The sequence below is a fragment of the Cetorhinus maximus genome, chromosome 8, assembly GCF_964194155.1.
Source record: "Cetorhinus maximus chromosome 8, sCetMax3.hap1.1, whole genome shotgun sequence".
Taxonomy (NCBI): domain Eukaryota; kingdom Metazoa; phylum Chordata; class Chondrichthyes; order Lamniformes; family Cetorhinidae; genus Cetorhinus; species Cetorhinus maximus.
In genome coordinates, this window is record NC_135886.1 from 142,298,863 (window position 1) to 142,319,909 (window position 21,047).

At 41.2% G+C, this 21,047-nt stretch overlaps 1 protein-coding gene across 4 annotated transcripts in view; it reads left to right on the top strand.

The window, feature by feature from the left end:
* The first annotated feature begins 418 nt into the window (after positions 1-418).
* atp11c (ATPase phospholipid transporting 11C (ATP11C blood group)) overlaps positions 419-21,047 on the top strand; it is a 155,521-nt gene continuing 134,892 nt past the window's right edge. For 3 of the 4 annotated variants that reach the window (XM_078547698.1, XM_078547699.1, XM_078547701.1), the window contains exon 1: positions 419-811. In XM_078547698.1, the coding sequence (XP_078403824.1) occupies positions 785-811 (27 nt within the window). In that variant the 5' untranslated portion in view covers positions 419-784. Of the gene's footprint in view, positions 812-19,597; positions 19,708-21,047 lie in introns of those variants that run through there. The other variant, XM_078547700.1, reaches the window with a different exon arrangement.

A 21,047-nucleotide genomic window follows, 5' to 3' on the forward strand; every position in this document is an offset into this window, starting at 1 on the left:
GGGTGTTGGCAAGTGGGCTCTGATTGGTTGAGGCATTGCCATGGAAATATGCGCCAAGGAACAGTTATTCCCAAGCTTTTTTTCCAATTCAAGAAGATTTTCCTCCTGTCGCTTTTGTTCTTTTGCCAGTCGCTGTAAATAGGTACCCTGTAGTTCTCCACCAATGGGAACAGTTTCTCTGTATCTGCCAATTGTGAATTTGGAAGCGTAGTGGCAGAACCAACCAATGAATCAAGTGGAGCCAAAGCTGCAGACACATGGCAAACCCAAAAATGTGCAAGTTTCTGTTCGGGACTACAAATCCCACGGTGCAGCGCGGGGGAAAAGCAAACGAGCATGCGCAGTAGATGGAAGGAAGGAGGGAGGAGGGGAAGGAGGGGAAGGAGGGGAGGGGGGAAAAGGGCGTGTCAGGATATCGGCCGTTGTCGGGGGCTCAGAAGGAGACTTGGTCGTAGCTCAGTTGTTTTGATCGCGCTCTCCCCGCCTCCCGGAGCAGTAAAGGAGGAGCGATATGAAGTGAAGGCGGCGCCCGAGAGCGGGTCCGGGGGGTGGGGGGCGGGTGGGGAGGGAGGACTGGGAATTGTTAAAAAGGGAGATCGGTCCTACTCTCACTGACTGACTGACTGACTAAAACCGGCCGCCCCGAGAGGAGGGAGGAGGAGGAGGAGGAGGGTCGTTGGTGAGGGGAGACCGAGCAACGGCCGCTGAGATGCTTGGGCGCCGGGAGGCCGCGGCGCAGCCGGAATTAAGCGGCTGAGGGCGAGAGGAGGGGAGACGGCGCGACATGTTCCGCTGTGGAATTAACCGATGGGTGAGTGAGTGAGTGAATAAATAAATATCCCCCCCCCCCCAAAATGGGGTCTAGAACTGACTCTCCCTCCCTTACCTTGGCCGTGGGAGATCGCACCGAGCCCGGGCTCTGTGACCAGTGACCGGTGATGGGCTCGAGCTCGGAACCTTGACCCAGGAGCCGCCGCGTGCAGCAGCCCCGGGGCTCGCTCCACACGCGCTGCTGCAACTCATCTTGCAAACAGCAGCAGCAGCAGCTCCTGCAAACTAGACCCCCCCACTCGTTATTTTTTGTTGTGTGTGTGGGGGGGGGGGGGGGGGGGGGCGGGGGGTGTGGATCTTGATCCAGCTTGCAAAGTTGCCTTGATGAAAAGTCATCGACCGACCCTCTCTGAAGGGTTCGGTCCACAGAGGCTGGCTGCCTGCCTGCCCTGTTTGAGTGAGTTCCCCCAGCATTTTATCACCAAGTTGTTTCCCTTTCCGCGCCAGCTTTTAACCATAACAGAATTGGCATATCATGCACACGCTTTCTTTATTAAATCACTTTTTAACCACACACACACACACACAAATGTACTGCATTCACGCCCCAGCCTTGGCGGCGAACTTCTTGCAATTTATTTCTTAAGTCAGAAGTGTGGAGTTGAAATATGTACCCACCCTGCATTGACTGTTAAATGCGGCAATCCCCAGTGAGAAATTATTTGCATAAGTTCCTTTGGGATGTCAGATGTTCACAGGCGACATCGGTGCAAGTTGCCGCTGGATTCCGAATCTACACAAGTTTGCTCCCCCCCCCCCCGCCCCCCCGTACCCTTGGTGGTCTGCATTTTGGACCTTTTGACCGCGCTTTCTCAAGTCTTAAAAATGTTTTTTTAACAGTGTACTGTGTAAAAATGGGCTGCAATATTCTTAGCCGTGTTTATTATCTATAATTAGAGCAGAGACTCCTTCAGTAAACTATATACAGAAGGTGTTTTTGCGGGTGTTCACGCCAGCCATCAATTAATTTGCATGTCTTCTCTGAAATTAACATGTTTCCGGTTCTTTGGTCAATTTATGGTAGAACAGTTTTTTAAACCATAATTGAGTGTGATGGAAATAGTGATAGAGCCACCAGTTTTTTCATAAGCAGTACCATCTTTGGAAAAAAAAAGGAATCACACTGCAGGTTGAACTTTAGAAGTATTTCATTCATAATCTATATTAAGTAAGGAAGGTTAGATAGCCACAGTCCTGTGCCAAGTGTTGTGAATCATGTGCTAGGACACTCAATGGATGTGGCAGCTTATCTTACTGCCTATCACCTTGGAGCAGTTATCAGTGTAAAGATTTTAATCTAAGGTTTTGTTTTCTCTTAGTCACTTGGTGCTGCAGGATGGTTGCATGTTTGCCAGTCACCCTTCATTATTTGGTCAGCTAGCCATTTTCCATGTGAACAAGTGTGTTGACTTTTTTTTTGCAAAAATATACTTTATTCACAAAATATCTTCAACAACATTTCAAACCATTTCAAAATCGCCATCACAAAAATACAATCAGGTTCTACTTTTACAACGTGTATCACGAAATGCATCAATACAATAAATGAATATTACAATCATTTGCAGACATTCATTTTGAGCTGTACAGCCCGAGGGGATTTAAACAGTTCCCAGTCCCTCGGTGCACTGTGGCAGAAAGGTCTTAGGCAACGACTCTTCCCCATTGCGCCTTTGCGGCGGCTGCCCCAAGCTTTAGTACGTCCCTCAGCACGAACAAGTGTGTTGACATTTCATACCCGAGCCTGTCCTTACCAACATCTGCACAAACTTTCTGCTAAGGATCGCTGGATAACAGTGATCAGGAGCTAACAGAGCTTGACAGAGCAAACCTAACTGGATACAGTTTCTATTTGAGATTCTGTGGGAAATTCCACACGACACTGTCCTACAGTATATAAAATTTCTTTATAACCACTGGTCAAATATTTTCAAGCAAATGTAGCATGATATAAAGCTATTAACAATTATGTCCTTCAAGATAGCACTGAGGTTGAATGATGAACGAACTTTGGAATTTTAACTGAATGTGTAATTTAACTGAGTATCTTGGGCTAATTTCAAAGTACTAACAATTCCTTAATTAGAGCCTTGTAAATAAGTAGCAGAGCCTTGCAATACACAGTAGACATTATGGGATGATTTGATGCCAACATTAGGTGTTGATGCTGATGTCAATTTTTATATTACCATCATGGGTGTCTGTACATTAATCTCCACAGTAACATCTCAGTGGCTAGCAGGAGTCTAATATTTATGGATTTTAAAGGTGCAGTCTATTCACATGCATTATATTAATTTTTTGTATGGTGCGCAATGATTGAGAAGTATTCAAACGACATCTCCGCTCAGTTGATGGAATTTCATGTCTTCAGTAAGGTTGCTGCACCAGTTGGTTTCATCTCTTGATCAAATGTAGCAACTGAATTGATCAGAGAAGTGTTAAATTTAATAACTTTGAAGCAATCTGCAGAAAAATAGGAAGGAAGAAGATACAGAAGAGAGAATGGAACATGTAGCAAGTACATCTGCCCATTTTGTACTAATTATACTCATTTGACAGAGCAAGTCACAACATGTACTAATCACTAAACCACAATTAAACACTCTCCAAAACCAAAAAGATTGCAAGTATTTTAATTCCAGGCATTGCTTAAATAACAAATTACCGATTGACCATCTAACTTGATCAAAATGTGACAAACAATAAAAAGTGCCAGTAGGATATTTCCCAAAGATTTAAATTTATTTTGGAAGTAATTCTGGGATTAACTAAATTAGTTTGCAGTAATTTCTGCTTGTTTGGTGATGGAAGATTGATCGAGTAAATTTGCAGTTTACTTTTCTAAGTTGGCTCTGCTGCAATTTAGCATATACCAAAGCTCATCAATAATGTTTGAGAAAACCTGTTGTAATGTAACTTTTTTGAACTGTTAACTTTTAGTGCTTGGTTTATATTAGTAATATATTTGTATAGAAGTAATGAACATATACATGCATACAGAATTATTTTGAAGTGTCTTCCTAATAATAATGAAGAAAGGTAGATACCATATGGTCACATGCCATTGAAGTAGCCTGCAATTGCCATGCTGTATTTTTATTTGAACTTTTGATTGCAGTTATTTTTTCATTTGCATTAAGATACTCTGACTTGTTTTCTTGAGCCTGCAATTAGAACTCCTTTGTAAGCCTGTGATTTTCAACTAAATGAAGCTACACTGTACATTGACCTTCAGTGTGAACAGTCAGATATGCTGAGGGAAATTTTTTTTCCCAAATCAAAGATATTAAAATTAAATTTATTTGGTAGTTTTAATGGACAGCAGCAGTGGTTTGTCTGGGCATTTCTTTATTGAGCCTAGTAGTAAAAGGGGAGTATAGATTCTGCACAACTTGACTGTACTTTGAATCGACTTATTCCTTTTCATAGTGATGCATAATATTTATTCAAGAGTTTGAGCTCCTAATGAGTGTTCAGTGAATCATTTGAATTTTACAACAATATATATACATATATAATGACTGATTTTAAAAAAAAAACAGGATTTAATATTAAAACTTCAAAAGGAAGGAGCAGTTTACAGTTAAACTGTACAGAGCAGGTCAGCACAGAGCAGTTACATGAAACCTTCCTTGTAATTAACTATTCGTATATAGAATATGTTTGGACTACGCTAGTGGAACAGAACAATTTATTAAATCATTGCAGAATTTCATTAAAGTTGGCAGATCAAATGCTGTGTTTTGATTGACCAGATTAACCCCTACAATGTTTGGGGTCATAGTTGCAGGTAAAAACTGGGAGAGGTGTGTAGTCGTTATTCATTCATATATGTCTGTGTCACTGGAAAGGTCAGCGTTTATTGGCTATCCCTAAGCGGTAGTGAGCTGCCGCCTTGAGCTGGTGCAGTCTGTGTGCTCTAAGATATGTATGCTGATAGTGCTGTTAAGGGAGTTTCAGGATTTTGACCGAGCAACATTGAAGAAACACCTCCAAGTCAAGATGGTGCCTGACTTGGGGAACTTGCAAGTGGTGCTGCCCTTGTTCTTCTAATCAGTAGATGTCTGGTTATGGAAGGTGCTGTTGAATAAGCCTTGGTGAGTTGTAGCAGTGCATCTTGAAGATTGCACACTACTACTGTTTGCCAATGATGGAGGGAATGAACATGAGAATGGTGGTGGATGGGGTGCCGATCAAGCAGGCTGCTTTGCCCTGGGTAGTGTCAGACTCCTTCAGTATTGTTGGAGATGCACTCCTCCAAGCAGCAGTGTCAGTACTGGAAGAACAGTACTGGCACATTAAAAATCACAATGGTAGCCAATGAAGCAAGTGACAAGTTATCTTTTGCAGCAATATATCAATCCTACTCCCAATATTCATAACATTTAAACACATTCTTGAATCATCTGATAGCTCAGTTGATAAATAGCATTATCGGGTATGTGACCTGCATAAGTGACGTGCATATACAATCATAAGTATAGAGCAGATTTCATTCCTGATCTGTGCTGAGTTAGCTGATTATTCTCAGCACATCAGTAAAAGTGTCCTTGGTTAGCAATTGTTCTTGCTCTTGATGTTGTTGAGTAATGTCTTGCAGACTTAGCATGTGTGGAAGTCTAGGCGGGTAAGGTTTAGCTGTGGCTGTCATACTGCCTGCAGTTGACTAACGGACTAATACTTGCTGTTTGGGGTTACAAGTGAAGCATGACCACATGGGCAGCATGATGAATCATTTCCAGGAGAGGTTTGGAGGACAATTGAGAGATTTAAAAAAAGCACGAATGAATTGTGGCTGACCTATATTTCATTTCTATCAGCCCCAATGACCATATGTTCAGTTTCCTTTCTTTAACATTCAGACAAACCTATTTTTATCTGCCCTCTTGCTCCCTAATATATTCTGAGGTAACGTTGCAGGGTTTTTACCTTTCTTCCCATTCTACCTAATTTTGTCCCAGCAACCTTTACTCTTGAAGCCAGTTTATTCTGTGACCATGGTTCTCCTTGGAGCCTTTTTTTGACGTGTTATTAAATTGAGCTCCCGTTTTCACAGCTGAGCCTGTACCTTTGCCGTGTGTTGATACTGGTATCTGAGCGCTTCTCTTTCTTGGCAGAATACCCAATACCATGCAGAAAAAGAAAATAATTATCCTGGCTTTCCATTCTTCAATTCATTGAAAATGCACTCTGTTTTCAGTCTACAAATTTAGATTTTGCTATTATAGATAAAGCGAAGAGGTGCATTATGTTTAATGAGACTTGCAACTTTTTTCTTTAAAAAAGCACATCTCTTGTGGCTGTTTTTATTGGTGGCGAGATGGACATTCCATGCAAATTGGTGAGCAGGTAACCGTGTGATTACAACTTATTAGACAGGTAGTTTGGCAGCTTTGTGCAGGAGCTGGTCTGGTACAAGAAAAGTTACAGCTCTACTAGGGCAAATATCTGACTTGTTTCATTTTCATCATATCCCAGATTTGGCTGTAGAATAGATTTATTCTGCTGTTTATCCCCTTTCCATTTGGGACTAACGCTCATAAACCGAACAAAATTAATTTAAATTGCAAGTTATTTTTCTCATTTTGATTTTCTAAGTCCTCAAGAATTCACCTGCTGTTGTAAATACTCAAAGAGGAGATATAGATTTGATGTGAACCCAGGAAGAGAATCCTTGCAATTATATAGTCGGCCAAGTTGTAAATTAAAGTGTAAGCATTCCTGGTTTGTGTCACTCAATTGAGTGATATAGTTTTGTACTGAAAGAAAATATGGAGTTGAAATAACACTTGAATCAAACAGTGACAGCCTATGTTGCTGTTGGAGCAGCCCGCTGTTCGTTTTCACAAATTGGGAGTGATTTTGTGCAGCGTCTCTGAGGAGTACAAAAATAACACACCACTAAATTTGTGGGCAATGCCACAAAGTCCTCTGTTTAGCTTCCAGGCAGTAGGGTGCATACTTACGATCTTTAGATGCTGACCTGACATGTCCCATTAAGGTCACTGTCTTGTTCAGGTACCCTGTGCAGCGAAGTGTCTAAATAGGTCCAGAGGTCTCCTGAAAGCTAATTATTCTTGTCAGCCTCACTTAGTTAGCAGCTGCTGCATTAATTTCCTTGGGAGAAATGCAAGTTATTGCAAGGTCACAAGAAAAACCAGGTGATTCACTTTCTTTTTGTGTGCTATATTTTTTGAAGATTGTTCACCCATGATTTGCTGATATCATGTGTAAAGTTTGACAGATGATCTCTAGCAAATTGTATTTTGCCCATCTTGTCTGCGCTGGATTTTAAACTGATATTTAATGCTGTATTCAGCATTTCTTCCTCAATAAACCACATTTAAGCTCTCACTGGTGTTTTAAACTGTTATTCTGATGTAGGGCCTCATGTGCAACCTCAAACATTTTGGGCTGTTGTAACAGTCCATGTGTTTTTCTCTTCCATCCACCCATCTGTGGTTTTTCTCTTCCATTCACCCATCTGTGGTTTTTCTAAGGCAAACCTTACACACCCTAAATAGTAGATGTGGAGTGACAACTGTGATTGATATACCAGTGGAACTGACTCCCCATTTCTTTGGACAGTACTACCTTATATATCAGAGAGAGATGTGTGTGCTCTTTTTCTTGTTATTGCTGTCTCTTACTCACTTGCGCACACTCTCTCTCTTTCCCCACCTGCACCCCATCTTTCTCCTTTAAAGTGATTCTTGTTCAGCTATGCTGTGAAATCTCTCTCTCTCTCTCTCTCTCTCTCTCAAGTGCTCGCTCTCTTAAGCAAACAGTAATTTATAGTTGAAATGTCAAAGTAATAGAGACTTTCCAATTAATCCACTCCCTGTTTTGGTGTAAATCGTGCAAGCTTCATCAAAAAAGCGGATGTAGATTTCATCCTCTGGGCCCCTGTCCACTTTACATATCATTGTTTTCCTCCTCTCGGAAAGACGGTACATACAAATTAGGAGCTACACCTAAATTTTGGTGCACAGAATGTCCAAAATTCTGTCCTGATTTCGTGTACAGGACATCAGCTTTCATCTATTCTTGTGTGAGTTGGGCAGTCAGGGTTGTTGGACATTGCTGTGCATAGGGATCAGTTGCAAATTTTAAATGTGATAGCAATAGATATTTGCAAATCAAGGATATTGAGAGATATGCGGCAAAGGTGGGAATGTGAAATTGAGTCAAAGATCGGTCTTAATTGCATTGAATGGCAGAAAAGGTTTGAGGGGCTAAATGGCCTCCAGCTGTGTTCATTTGAAAGGCATTGCAGTGTTGAAGTAAATATAAGACAAAGTTGTAATTCTCTTATTTATACAACAACTATTTGTATTTATTCAGTGCCTTTAACGTAGTAAAACATCCTGTGGAGCTTCACAGGAGCGTTATAAAGCAAAATTTGACATCGAGTCCCAAAGGAACTAGTAGATCAGATGACCAAAAGCTTGGTTGGAGGTACGGTTTAAGAAGAACATTGGTCCCAAATTGGTTCAGGTGGAGGCTGCCCCAACGGGATAGATCCCTCCTGTTCCAATACTGATGCCAGTGCCCCACGAAATGGAACCCCTCTTTCCCGCACCACTCCTTTAGCCACGTATTTACTCCCCTTATTCTCGCGTCCCTATGCCAATTTGCACGTGGCTCGGGTAGTAATCCGGAGATAATAACCCTTGAGGACCTGTTCTTTAATTTAGTTCCTAGTTCCTGATAATCCCCAAACAGGTCCTCTTTCCTAGTCTTACCTATGTTATTTGTCCCGACGTGGACCACAACAATTGGATCACCCCCCCTCCCTCTCCAATATCCTTTCAAGCCGGTCAGAGATATCCCTCACCCTGGCACCGGGCAGGAAACATACCATGTGGGACTCTCGATCCTGCTTACAAAGGATGCTATCAATTCCCCTAATTATAGAATCCCCTACAACTACCACTTGTCTTTTTGCTCCCTACTCTTGAATGGCCTCCTGTGCCACGGTGCCGTGGTTAGCTGGCTCATCCTCCCTACAGCCCTGTTCCTCATCCACACAGGGAGCAAGTACATCGTACCTGTTGGACAAGGTCAAGAGCTGAGGCTGCTCTGTTCCTGAACACAGGATCCCTCTACCTGCCTCACTTGCAGTCACACCCTGCTGACCCTGACCACTGACCGAACTTGAGGTACTTAATCTACCGGGTGTGACCGCCTCCTGAAACAAAGCGTCCAGGTAACTCTTCCCCCTCCCGGATGTGCCGCAGCGTCCGGAGCTCGGACTCCAGCTCATCAATTCTGAGCCGGAGTTCCTCCAGCAACCAACACTTGCTGCAGATGTAGCCACTGCGGCTCGCAATGGGATCTGCCAGCTCCCACATCATACAGCTACAGCACATCACCTGCCCAGCCATCTCGACTTAGATAATTAATTTATTAATTAGCTTTGCAGTGTTTTTTTTTCAAATTTGGTGCAGATTTCCTACCAACCAATCAGGTCACAGCTTTCCTATGATGTCACTTTTTCAGTTTTGGCTTCAGTTACTCTGTGCCCCGAGGTCACCGCTCTGGTGCTCCTCCCTCCGAGTCTGCTCCCTGGAGACAAGGCCGTGAATCCCCAAGGTAAGCTAGATTTATACACACCACTCCGGTGCTCCTCCCTCCGAGTCTGCTCCCAGGATTTACTCACTAATCAGCTGCTTTTTCTTTAAAATCCACTTTCAGAAGAGTGTCCCTCGCAGGTCTGGTGCACTTCTGAAGGCAGTGCCTCTTCCTCTTTTTTTAGGTTTGAGGAGGAGGGAGGGTGGAAACACTACATCAATGTAATGTTTGGGGCTATTCCGTTCTTTGACAGTGGGTCCTCCTCAGTTCCCTCCTGAGTCGCGGTGTCTGCGGTGATTTTTCCCAGAATGCTTCAGTCACTTCTCACCAGCGCCCTCTGTTGGATAAGCACAGATACCTGAGGGTGTGTGACTGGAGGAGATTACAAAGATAAGGGAGGATTTGAAACCAGAATGAAAATGTTAAAATCAGATGCTGCTTAACCGGGAGCCAGTGTAAGTCACTCAGTACAGGGGCAGTAGGTGAATGGGATTTGATGTGAGTTAAGACACGGGCATTTGAGTTTTGGCTGATGAAGTTTACAAAGGTAAAATGTGCAAGAACAACCAGGATTGTGTTGAAGTTGTCCAGTCTAGAAGTAAGAAAGGCATGGATGGAGAGAACATTTTTGAAATCTAATATGAAATGAGTGCCGGCAGTTCAAATATATTTCTTCGAACCATAGCACAAAACTGCTAAATGCCAAATTGAAGGTTGTTTCATTTAGAGAGCACAGAAATTCTATGATAAGAAATGGGGAAATGTCATGGTGCAACATAGGGATCCTCTACTAGAGTTTGGGGCCAAGGCACATCTAACTGCTTTTTCTAATCTTGGAGTGCTTGATGCTGACAGTGGAATTCCTGCAAATATTGATCTCCATTGTTCCAGAGACTGATGGAAATTGTCAGCTACCAAAAAGCAAATTGTTATTACTGTACCAAACATACTATGCAGCAACAGAGCTGCCATGCTGCTAAATAAATATATTTTTTAATAATGCAGGATTCATGTACGACATCTTCACTTGAGTGCTCCTGTTTGGCAAATCTATGATTTTGGAAAATATGTCTAAAATATATTTAGTCTAAAATGGTGTTCCATTCCCAAGCACCAACATCCCTCTTCTTGAGAACCAAAATTTGCATGAAGCATTCTCTGCTTTACGTTTTCCCTTAGTCAGATCTTCTTAAGCATTCTTTTTTATCTAGTAAAGCTAAGCTGTCTGCCAAAGTTATTTTTGGATGTCCTGGGTTCATTGAAGTGCTGCCTAATCAACTTTACGATTTTAATTGTTCTGCAGTAATTGCATTCAAATCCATAAAATTTGGTGTCAATAGAGGCAATTCATCATTCTGGAGATGCATCAGCATGGTACAGTTCATGTTGTATAATCCAAGAAATTTGCCTCCACTACACAAGAGAAATATGCTGAATTGGGAAATATGTTTTGGAAACTGAAATAAAACACAATTGGCACGCTGAGGTAATACACTGTTAAGAATGCTCATTTTACATCACTGAAGACTTACTTCAGTGGAGAACCCAAGATTTTCCTTCGGAGCCAAGATTAGTTGATTAGTAATAATGAAAATGGATAAAAGCAAAATACTGCGGATGCTGGAAATCTGAAACAAAAACCGAAAATGCTGGAAAAACTCAGCTGGTGGACAGCATCTGTGGAGAGAAAAAAACCCAGAGTTAACATTTCAAGTCCGTATGACTCTTCAGAGCTAAAGAGAAGTAAAATCTGATTAAATTTATACTGTTTAAGTGGGGTGGAGTAGATGAAGCTGGATAGAAGGCCAGCGATTGATGGAGGCAAAGGAGAGATTGCCAGTGATGTCATGGACAAAAGGACAAAGGGGTTTTAATGATAGTGGTGCTGATGGTGGCATTCAGGTCAGAAAACAGAATGTGATAATAGCACTCTGGAAAGAACAACTCGAACAAGTGATAGATGGCCCTTGTGGGGGCGGGATGGTGGGAAAAAGATTGAAAATAGGACAAAAGGTGGGGATAAAATAATGAATAAAAGTAAGTGGATAAAAAATAAGAAAAAATTAAAAAATGAAGATGAACATTGATAAAGGGAGTGAGGACGGAGGAGAGAGTTTGTGGTCTGAAGTTGTTGAACTCAGTGTTATGTCCGGAAGGCTGTAAAGTGCCTAATCGGAAGATGAGGTGCTGTTCCTCCAGTTTGCGTTGGGCTTCACTGGAACATTGCAGCAGGCCAAGGACGGACATGTGGGCATGAGAGCAGGCAATGAAAATGGCCCAGTTTGGTTTGGGCAAGCCCTTTACGGGGAGTCTTGTGTCCTTTAATACAACTGGAGTTGGACCACAGCTTGAGTATTGTGTACAGTTCTGATCGCTACAATACAGGAAAGACGTGATTGCCCTAGAGAAGGTACAGTGCAGATTTATGAGGATGTTGCCAGGAATAGTGAATTTCAGCTATGCTGGAAGATTAGATAACCTCCTCTGTTCCAGCCTAAGGGGTGTCTTATTTGAGGAAGTTAGATATAGTAATAGGAATGACCTATTTACCTTAGCAGAGGGGTCAAAAATTAAGGGCATAGATTTAACATCATTGACAGGAGGATTAGAGGGGAAATAAAGAAACATTTTTTTCACTCAGATAGGCGGTAGGGACCTGGAACATCCTGGTTGAAAGGGTGGTAGAGACAGTAACTCTCACCACAGTTTAAAGAATACTTGAAGGACTATGACCCGCACTGAAGGAAGAAGGTGGGGTTAGGCTGGGTAGCTTTTCGTCAATTGGAATGGACATGATGGGCTGAATGGCCTCCTCTTGTAAATTTTCTGTGATTCAAGATTCAGACAACTTGGTGTTTTTTCATTAGGATTGTGATGGTAACATTGTCCTCTGGGGCTTAAACTCTCCAACTCCCTTAAAGTGCAGTTCTTTGACTAAGCTTTTGGATATTCCACTTAAAAGCTGCAAAGGAGGAGATATTGTGCCTCTATGAAGAGCCTATGCTGAAGGCAATTTATAAATGCAAGTTGCTGTTATGCTATATAATACCATAAAGACTGAGTCAACAGTGTTGGGAGCCGGGTGGAGTTTCCAGGGTTTGAGAACACTTGGGGGAAGAGTTCAAGAACAATGGGGAAAATTCTAGGATCAGTGAACATAAGCAAGCTTATCGAAGAGGAGCTCAGCAGCTGCTCTAAGGCAAGAGCAGAGTGGGGAATATTTTGGACATGGAAGTAGGCGCTTTTTGTAATGGAGAGGATATGGATTTGAAAGCTCAGCTTGATGCCAGGTAGGACACTGAGGTTAGTAATAGCCTGATTCAACATGATCCAATTTGGTAAGGCTGGAGGATGGAATTTTGCAGGGGCTGAAAACAGTGGCTTTAGTTTTCCCAATGTTGGGGGTATTGTGCCTCATCTAAGACTGCATATTGGAAAGGGGTCAGATAATACAGGCAGTGAAGGGGTTTAAAGACACGGTGGTAGTGTGATAGAGTCATGTCTTATCAGTGTACATTTGGAAACTGATCCTATGCCTGGAGTTTGCAAGGAGCACCAGGCATATGAAAATGCGGGGGTTACACTTAGATTATTGGGGGACTCCAGCAATAATGGTCTAACAACTAAAAGAAAGACCTGCATTTTTTTTATAGTACCTTTCACAACTGTAAAAAGCCCTTTTCTAGCCAATTAAGTGCTCTTGAAGTGCAGTCACAGTTTTAATGTCGGAAACATGGCAACCAATTTGCACAGAGGAAACTCTCACAACAAGCAATCTGATCATGACCACATAATCTGATTTTGTGAATTTGATTGAGGGATGAATATTGGCCACATTACCAATTTGTAATAGTGTCCTGGGATTTTTTTATACTCTTGACCAGATGTGAGCACTGCTGATCAGGCCAGCATCTGTTGTCCATGTATAATTGCCCTTCCTGAGAGGACAAGTAGGACCTCGATTTAACGTTTTATCTGAAAGAATAACATCTTGAACAGTACGGTGCTCCCTCAGTACAGTGCTGGAATGTCAGCCTTGAATTTTGTGCACAAGTCCTGGAGTGAGGCTTTGACCCTCAATCTTATGATTCAGAAGCGAGAGTGCTACCAACTGAATTGCCACTGACACTACTGCGGTATTTTAGGAACTCCTAAAATGAGAAGCCTCAGAAGAATTTAATTAGATTCTGCCTTTGAATCAGTCAAGATGATCTTTTGTCTCCTTTAATTGCAAGTCTTCTGTGTTAAATGCCTGTGTGATGATCCCAGCAGATGTTACTACCGGACAAACCAGATTCCAGAGTGGAACCCGGCTTGATAGATTCTAACTTTTATTTTTTTGTTTACAGTGGCTACTGAATAGAGTCACAGGAGTCAGCTGATGAGCTTCTAACAAAGAATAAAATAATTATTAAAGAAGAAAAGATTAACTATATTACAATACTCCTTCACCCACAACTATACCTTTACAGATATATACAGATTCATAAGGGAAATGCAAGTTACAAAAGCTATCTTCTACTTCTCATGTTCACCGTAAGTACACAGTCCATGTAAACCAATAGGCAACCTGTGGTCAGGCACACCACACTCTCAAACCAAGTGACAGATACCACCCCACACAGATGTTATGGATCTCTCCTCAACTCCTCCCAGATGCTTGTCACACCGTGAGCCAACTGGTCTCACTGAACTGTCTTTCACACGAGGGTTTACAATCTCCACTCTCAAAGCACCTGCTTAATAATCTTCTCTCAAATGACGCTTTCTCTCGGACGCCTTCCAAAAGAGTCCACCTCCAGGGTTTCGAACTCTCCTTCCAATGTTCCTCTCCCCTGGATCACCACGTGCGTTCAAGCTTTGCCTCTCTTTCCCCCCCCCAACCACACACGCACGCACACAGAGACTCAGCTGTGCCAACAGAACACCACTGCTTCACATGCCCATAGTAAGGAGTGAACTGTCGCCTCAGATCTTCTGGTTTCTCATAAGCCTATTTTGCTTTAAGTCTGCATGCTGCAGCTTTCTTCTTTTTAAGTTTGGAGCCTTCTCTCTGCTCTTTACTTTCACTTCCACTGAACAGGACTTTTTCCAGACTCCCGTCCTTCCTTTAACTAGAAGGTCTTTCTGGGACCCGTCCTTTCTGTCTCACCCCTTGGCTTTGGGACCTTTTTTGGTTCTTATGGGGAAATCCGTTCCCTCTGCTGTGTTCAGCCTCTCCTGGCTTCAACTAAACCAAAAAAACTGCTTTTCTGTTTTTCTGTGTGGGCCTCTTATTACTAGGCAACAGCACAGTTTTTCTACCTTTGTTTTAACTCCGCTTCAAGAGTTATAAAACCTCATTAAAATGCAGGCATCTTTTAAAGTGGAACTAAAACTCAAGTTCCTCCTTTTGTTAACACACTAATACAGAAATGTAAAATAAACTTAAAGCTAAAACTCATTCCTAACACCCACAAATACAAATATAACTTAAACTATATCTAGTTTCTTATTCACTTACAGGATGAGGGTGTCGCTGGCTAGGCCAGCATTTGTTGCCTATCCCTAATTGCCTTTGAGAAGGTGGTGGTGAGCTGCCTTCTTGAACTGCTGCAGTCTGTGGTGTAGGTACACCCACAGTGCTATTAGGGAGGGAGTTCTAGGATTTTGACCCAGTGAAGGTGAAGGAACGGCGATACCTTTCCAAGTTAGGATGGTGAGTGGCTTGGAGGGGAATTTCCAGGTGATGGTGTTCCCATGTATCCTCTGCCCTTGCCCTTCTAGGTGGTAGTGGTCGTGGGTTTTGAAGGTGCTGCCTAAGGAGCCTTGGTGAGTTTCTGCAGTTCAGTAAATGATTACCAGCAGTACAAACAAGAACTTTTTAAAATGTTTCTGGCATATTTTTGCCTAAGTAGATGGGCAGGTCTTTGAAGTTTGTCAAAATCTTTCTGAGCACTTTTTTCAGCATGTTCCAAATCTAGCCATCTATAAACTTCTTGAGAATGTTCATAGCTGCCACCAAAAAATGTAAGTTATCATACATTCAAACTGCCAGTGCAAATTACACTTGGCCTTTTCTTGTAGATACTTGCAATTTGTTTTGCATCAGAATTGTAATCAGCCGTTTATTAATGACTGTGCAGAATGGTCTGAGACCTCAATTCTGTCTTGCTTCACTGTAAATTTTTCCAATAATTTATAAGCTTAACATCATCTAACGTAATTTGTGCGCGTACAAATCTTTGAATGTAGCACAAATTGAGAAGGCTGCTAAAGCATGTAGGATCCTTGGCTTTAGTAGACACATGAGTACAAAAGCAAGGAAGTTATGCTAAATGCATAACAAACATACCAACAATATCACAGTACTTTTAGCTTATCCAGCATGATCTTTATAAATCACCTGGTTAGGCCCCAGCTGGAGCATTGTGTCATTCATTCAGGATACCACACTTTAGGAAGGATGTCAAGCCATAGAGGGTGTGGAGGAGATTTACTAGAATAGCATCGGGGATGAATGAGTTGAAGTTCATGGAGAGACTGGAGAATCTGGGGTTAACAAAGAATTTTAAGGGGAGATTTGATAAAGGCATTCAGAATCATGAGGATTTTTGATAAGAGTAAATAAGGAGAAACTCTTTCCGGGTGGTAGGCAGGTCAGTAACCAGAGGACACAGATTTAAAGTAATTAGCAAAAGGATCAGAGGTGAGATAAGAATTGTTTTATGCAACAAGTTATGACCTGGAATGCACTACCTGAAAGGGTGGCGAAAGCAGAGCCAATGGTAACTTTTAGAAGGAAATTGGGTAAATAGTTGAAAGGGAACAGTTTGTCGGAAACATTTGGTGCTCTGGGGAAGCAGCAGGAATGTGGCAAAATTGGAAAGCTCTTTCAAAGAGCCAGCACATCACAATGGCCGTCTGCATTATATCATTCTATAACCTGAAGTAGCTACCAGAAGTTGTCCAACTCGAATGTGTGCATTAACTCCTGTCTTTTTTCTGAATGCATTCCATGAATTTGACTTCGCTGGTTGCTGCAACCCTAAAAGGACTTGAAGAAGTTTGTTCTGGGAATACTGACAAGCAAATTTCCTGTAACTTAATTAATTTTCCAGCTGTTGATATTCCATATGGAGTCTGGATTGATACAAAATGGTAAGAAGATACAAAAATGTGCCTGCACAATAATTAAAGAGTTCTTGACAGTTTGATCTTTAATAGACCACTTGCATTGTGAAAAAACTTGATTTCAATTGGAACAAGAATGTTTGCAGGTTGCAGCTGATTTGAAAATATATACCTAATTATTTCAGAAAGCTGCCTACAAACATTTGGGGTGTACACAGTATTAAATGTACATGGAGAAAAACTGTACTCCACTGAAAGTAATCCTGCATTTTAAAAAAAAATGTACATTTTCTCTAGTGACAAAGCCTTGTCACCTTCATTATATTTTGAGGAATGAGTACAGAGTTTAACAAGTTTGCACCCCTGTTCCACAATCTCCTAATTCTGTTCTGTACTCTGAGAAGAGATTGCACTTAAATGATTACACTATTCAACTATTGACACTATTCCCTTTCCACTTAAATAGTGGGACATAATACCAATGAAATGGTTGGCTGACCTTGGAAGCATTTCCCATCTAGCAAGAATCTTAAAAGGAATTGCTAGAACAGTTTTTTATTGTACCACTTTTCTGGATGGGTGAAAAAAATCTGTGCTCCCAACCTGAGTAGACCTAGAGGCAATCATGAGTTTACAAATCGTTGCTGTATTTAAATTGGCCTTTGATTTTTCACTCCTTGTTTTGACATTGTGATAAAACTATTTGCCATTCACTTCAATGGAAGTAGTTTTAAAATGAAATTACAGGCTTTTAAGTCATGACAAGCATTAAGTTTTTTTATTGGCATGTCATTGTGAGCATTATGGAGCATAACACAATTAGGAGCAGGAGCAGGCCATTCAGTCCCTCGAGTCTGCTCTGCCAATCAATAAGATCATGGCTAATCTGACTGGCCTGAACTCCACTTTCCTGCCTGTACCCATTAACTCTTGACTCCCTTGTCAATCAACAGCCTGTGTAACTTGGCCTTGAATATATTCAGTGACCCAGCCTCCACTGCTCAGTGGGGATGAGAATTCCATCCTCTGAGAGAATAAATTCCTCCTCATTTAAATAGGTGATCCCTTATTTTGAAACTGTCCCTTAGTTCTTGATTTCTCTTAGGAGGGAGAACATCCTCTCAGCTTCTGCCCACCAAACCCCCTCAGAATCTTATAAGATTCAATAAGATCACTTATAATTCTTCTAAACTCCAATGACTTATCAGCCCATCCTGCTCAGTCTATTCTCATAAGACTAGCCCTGCACCCCAGGAATCAGCCTGAGAAACATTACTGAACTGACTCCAATACAATAGGTAAGGTGACCAAAACTGTACATGTACTCCAGATGCAGTCTCACCAATGCCCTGTACAGTTGTAGCAAGACTTCCCTAATTTTATACTCTGATCTCCTTGCAATAAAGACCAACATTCCATTTGCTTTGCTAATTACTTGCTGTCTCTGCAGGATAACTTTTTTGTGCTTAATGTACAAGCTCACTCAGAACCCTCTGTACCACAGCATTCTTCATTCTCTCTCCATTTAAATAATACTCTGCTTTTCTATTCTTCCTGCCATACTGAGCAACCTCACATTTTCCCAAATTTTTGCCCACTCACTTAACCTATCTATATCCCTTTGCAGGCTCTTTGTACGCTCCTCGCAACTTGCTTTCTTACTATCTTCGCATAGTAAGCAAATTTGGCTACACTAATTGGTCCCTTCATCCAAGTCATTAATATAGATTGTAAATAGCTGAGGCATTACAGATCCCTGCAGCACTCCACTAGTTGCAGTTTGTGAACCTGAAAATGATTCATTTATCCTAAATTTATGTTTCCTGTCAGTCAGCCAGTCCTCTATCCATGCTAATACATCACCCCTAACACCGTATATTTTTCGTGTAATAAAAGTAACCTTTTATGTGGCACCCTATCGATTCCAAATATGCTACAACTATTGGTTCCCTTTTTTCACCCAGTTTGTTACATCGTCTAATAATTCTGATAAATTTGGCTCAATCTTTTTTCAAAGGTTCCTCTGCAAATGCCTTCAAATAGCAAGCAGGATGTGGTTGGTTTAAAGGTTTTAAGAGACCATTATATGTGTAGCTCTTAGCCTATCTGTCTTGAGTAATAACCTGCTTACTTTTGGGTTTCAGAAAACTCAATGCCTTTTCAATCTAGTATTGTGCTGAAGTTTCGAGGTTAGGCTTTGTAAACAAATGGCAGATGATTGACATTATATAGGAACTGTTGGTAGAAGTTAGTGAGTTGAGAGCCTCCAGGAAAGTATACAGACCAGTCTAACTATTTAGTAGCCTCTATATAAACTTATTTGTAGGAGTCTATTTTAGAGAGTGTCTTGTGAAGTAGTAATATGGAATAATTTGAGTGCTATTATGAATTCACATCTGTTTGAACCTGTGAAAGTATATATGTAATATTGTGGCCCAACTTTGACTTATTGTCAAATATAGTTAGAAGTCTCTTCCTCCAAAAGACTTATTTTAGCAGTATGTCTATACCCGGAGAATAAAACACTCTGCAGGTGTAACGGTTATCATTCTTTGAATTAAAGTTGTCTTTTAAATGCAACTTTTCCACCACATGAGTTCTCTGACTATCCTGATACTGTACCAAATTTTATAGGCTCTATCCCATAGTTGATTGTTGACATTATGAGAACTTAGATCCTGGGGTTGCATACGAACCCCCATATGTAATTTCACTTGTTAAAAAGACGTAAATAGTGGTGACTGGTTTGAATGACACTAAGCTTGTACTAAATTATAAACCATAATGTCCAGTTTGTATTCCATTAGAGTCAATACTCCAGTTTTATTTGACCGTGAATAATGGTCAGTTCGTTACTGCCTTTGGGGCTCAGGTGGGTAAGTTTAATTGGAACTGGTACAGCTTGCGAATTGCATATGGGCATTTTTTGTTAACTGCAGTGGTGGAAACCATTGCCAAATCCCCTTGACACTACCTAAAGGAGCCAATGTGTCTACTCTAAAACAAGACCTTGAACTTTGTTCAGCTAAACCTGTTCAAATATTGATCAGTGTTTTTGTTAAAGTGCAAAAAATTGCAGACATGAACTAGTGTTTCATAATCGGCTCTGCCAGTGAAAACTGAGCACTCTTTACAGCAGAACTTGAGGATATTGGCAGAGTTGAGAATAGATTTTGGAATAGAATGGTAAGTGGTGTAAACGCAAATTGCGTGTGAAAAATGAGGACCTTAGAAGTACAAACTAACGTTTACCATCTGGATATAATTTCTAAAAAGTATAACTTTTATCTTGTCAGCTATTAAAAAGTGTTACTGCAATGATTGTAGTGTGTATTGCAAAGCAATTCAAAAGATTTCTGTGAACTTCCTGGGATAGACTACAGTGATAACTCTAAGTTCTATTCTCATTAACTGTGGTCTTGATCACTCCCACCAGAACCTCTGGTCTTAGTGATATATTGGAATTCCATTGTGAGTCGGTATAGTCCGTTTTTTTCACAAAAATTTTATTTTTTTTTCTGATTTGAAAATGTAACTGTTTGCAGAGAGTGTTTGGGCTATGCAGTATTTAAGTTACCTAAGCCAGGTAAAAGTAATCCAAATACCATACAGAGGAGCCTTAAATAATGGATGAATAGCATTGGCCCAAGGTTGGCTGATTTTTCCCCCCCACCCTTCCTGCTGGCTCCCTTTTCTCCCATCTGATCATTTCTCTTCTGTTCGCTGCTTTTACCATGCCTTTCCTGACTGCTTGTCTCAAGGCAGCCCCCTCATTTCAGAGTTTCTGTACTTTGGAAAATGTCAATGAGTTTGAGCTTTTAATGATGGAACTATATACTCAGCCCTTTGGGGTAGAGTAGGAAGTGGTGTCTGAGTGATGTGAGGAGGGCCAGGAGATTTGGGCTTAGTTGCTGTCAGTGCACACCACTGTTTCTCCGCCCCAAAGAATCCTAGCCTCCCATGCAAACAGTGTCCAACCTTCATGTCTGTTCACTCCAAGTTCCCAACATAGCCATAACTTAAGACCTTTGATTTGCATGGTTGCAAATATATAATTTTTAAAGCAACATGGATTCCATATTGTACCTTCATCAAGGAAGCTTATCAGTTTTGCACAATTTAAATAAGATACTTTTTAGGGGTTTACTTAGTACAGCTTGGAATGTTCTAGAAGGATGTTAACTGCATTTGATCTGCCACTTAACATATCCTTTGAGTGAATACTTGAAAATAACATCTCTTGTAGATTAAAAATTGTCTTTTTTTCTTGATGCCTGTGGAGCACAAAAGTTAGAGGCCCCAGTACCAGCTAGGAGCATCTAGGAATGGGCAATAAATGCAGCCTTGCCAGCATTAAAAATCCTCCAATTCTCTACTGATGTGGATTGAATTGAATCAATTTCATCACTATGGCATCAGTTAGCCCATAATTGATTGATGTGAAATAATGGCTGAATATTGTAATGTTAAGCCCAATTTCTAAAATTTAATAATATGTAAAGATTAAGTGTATGGAGATGCACAGC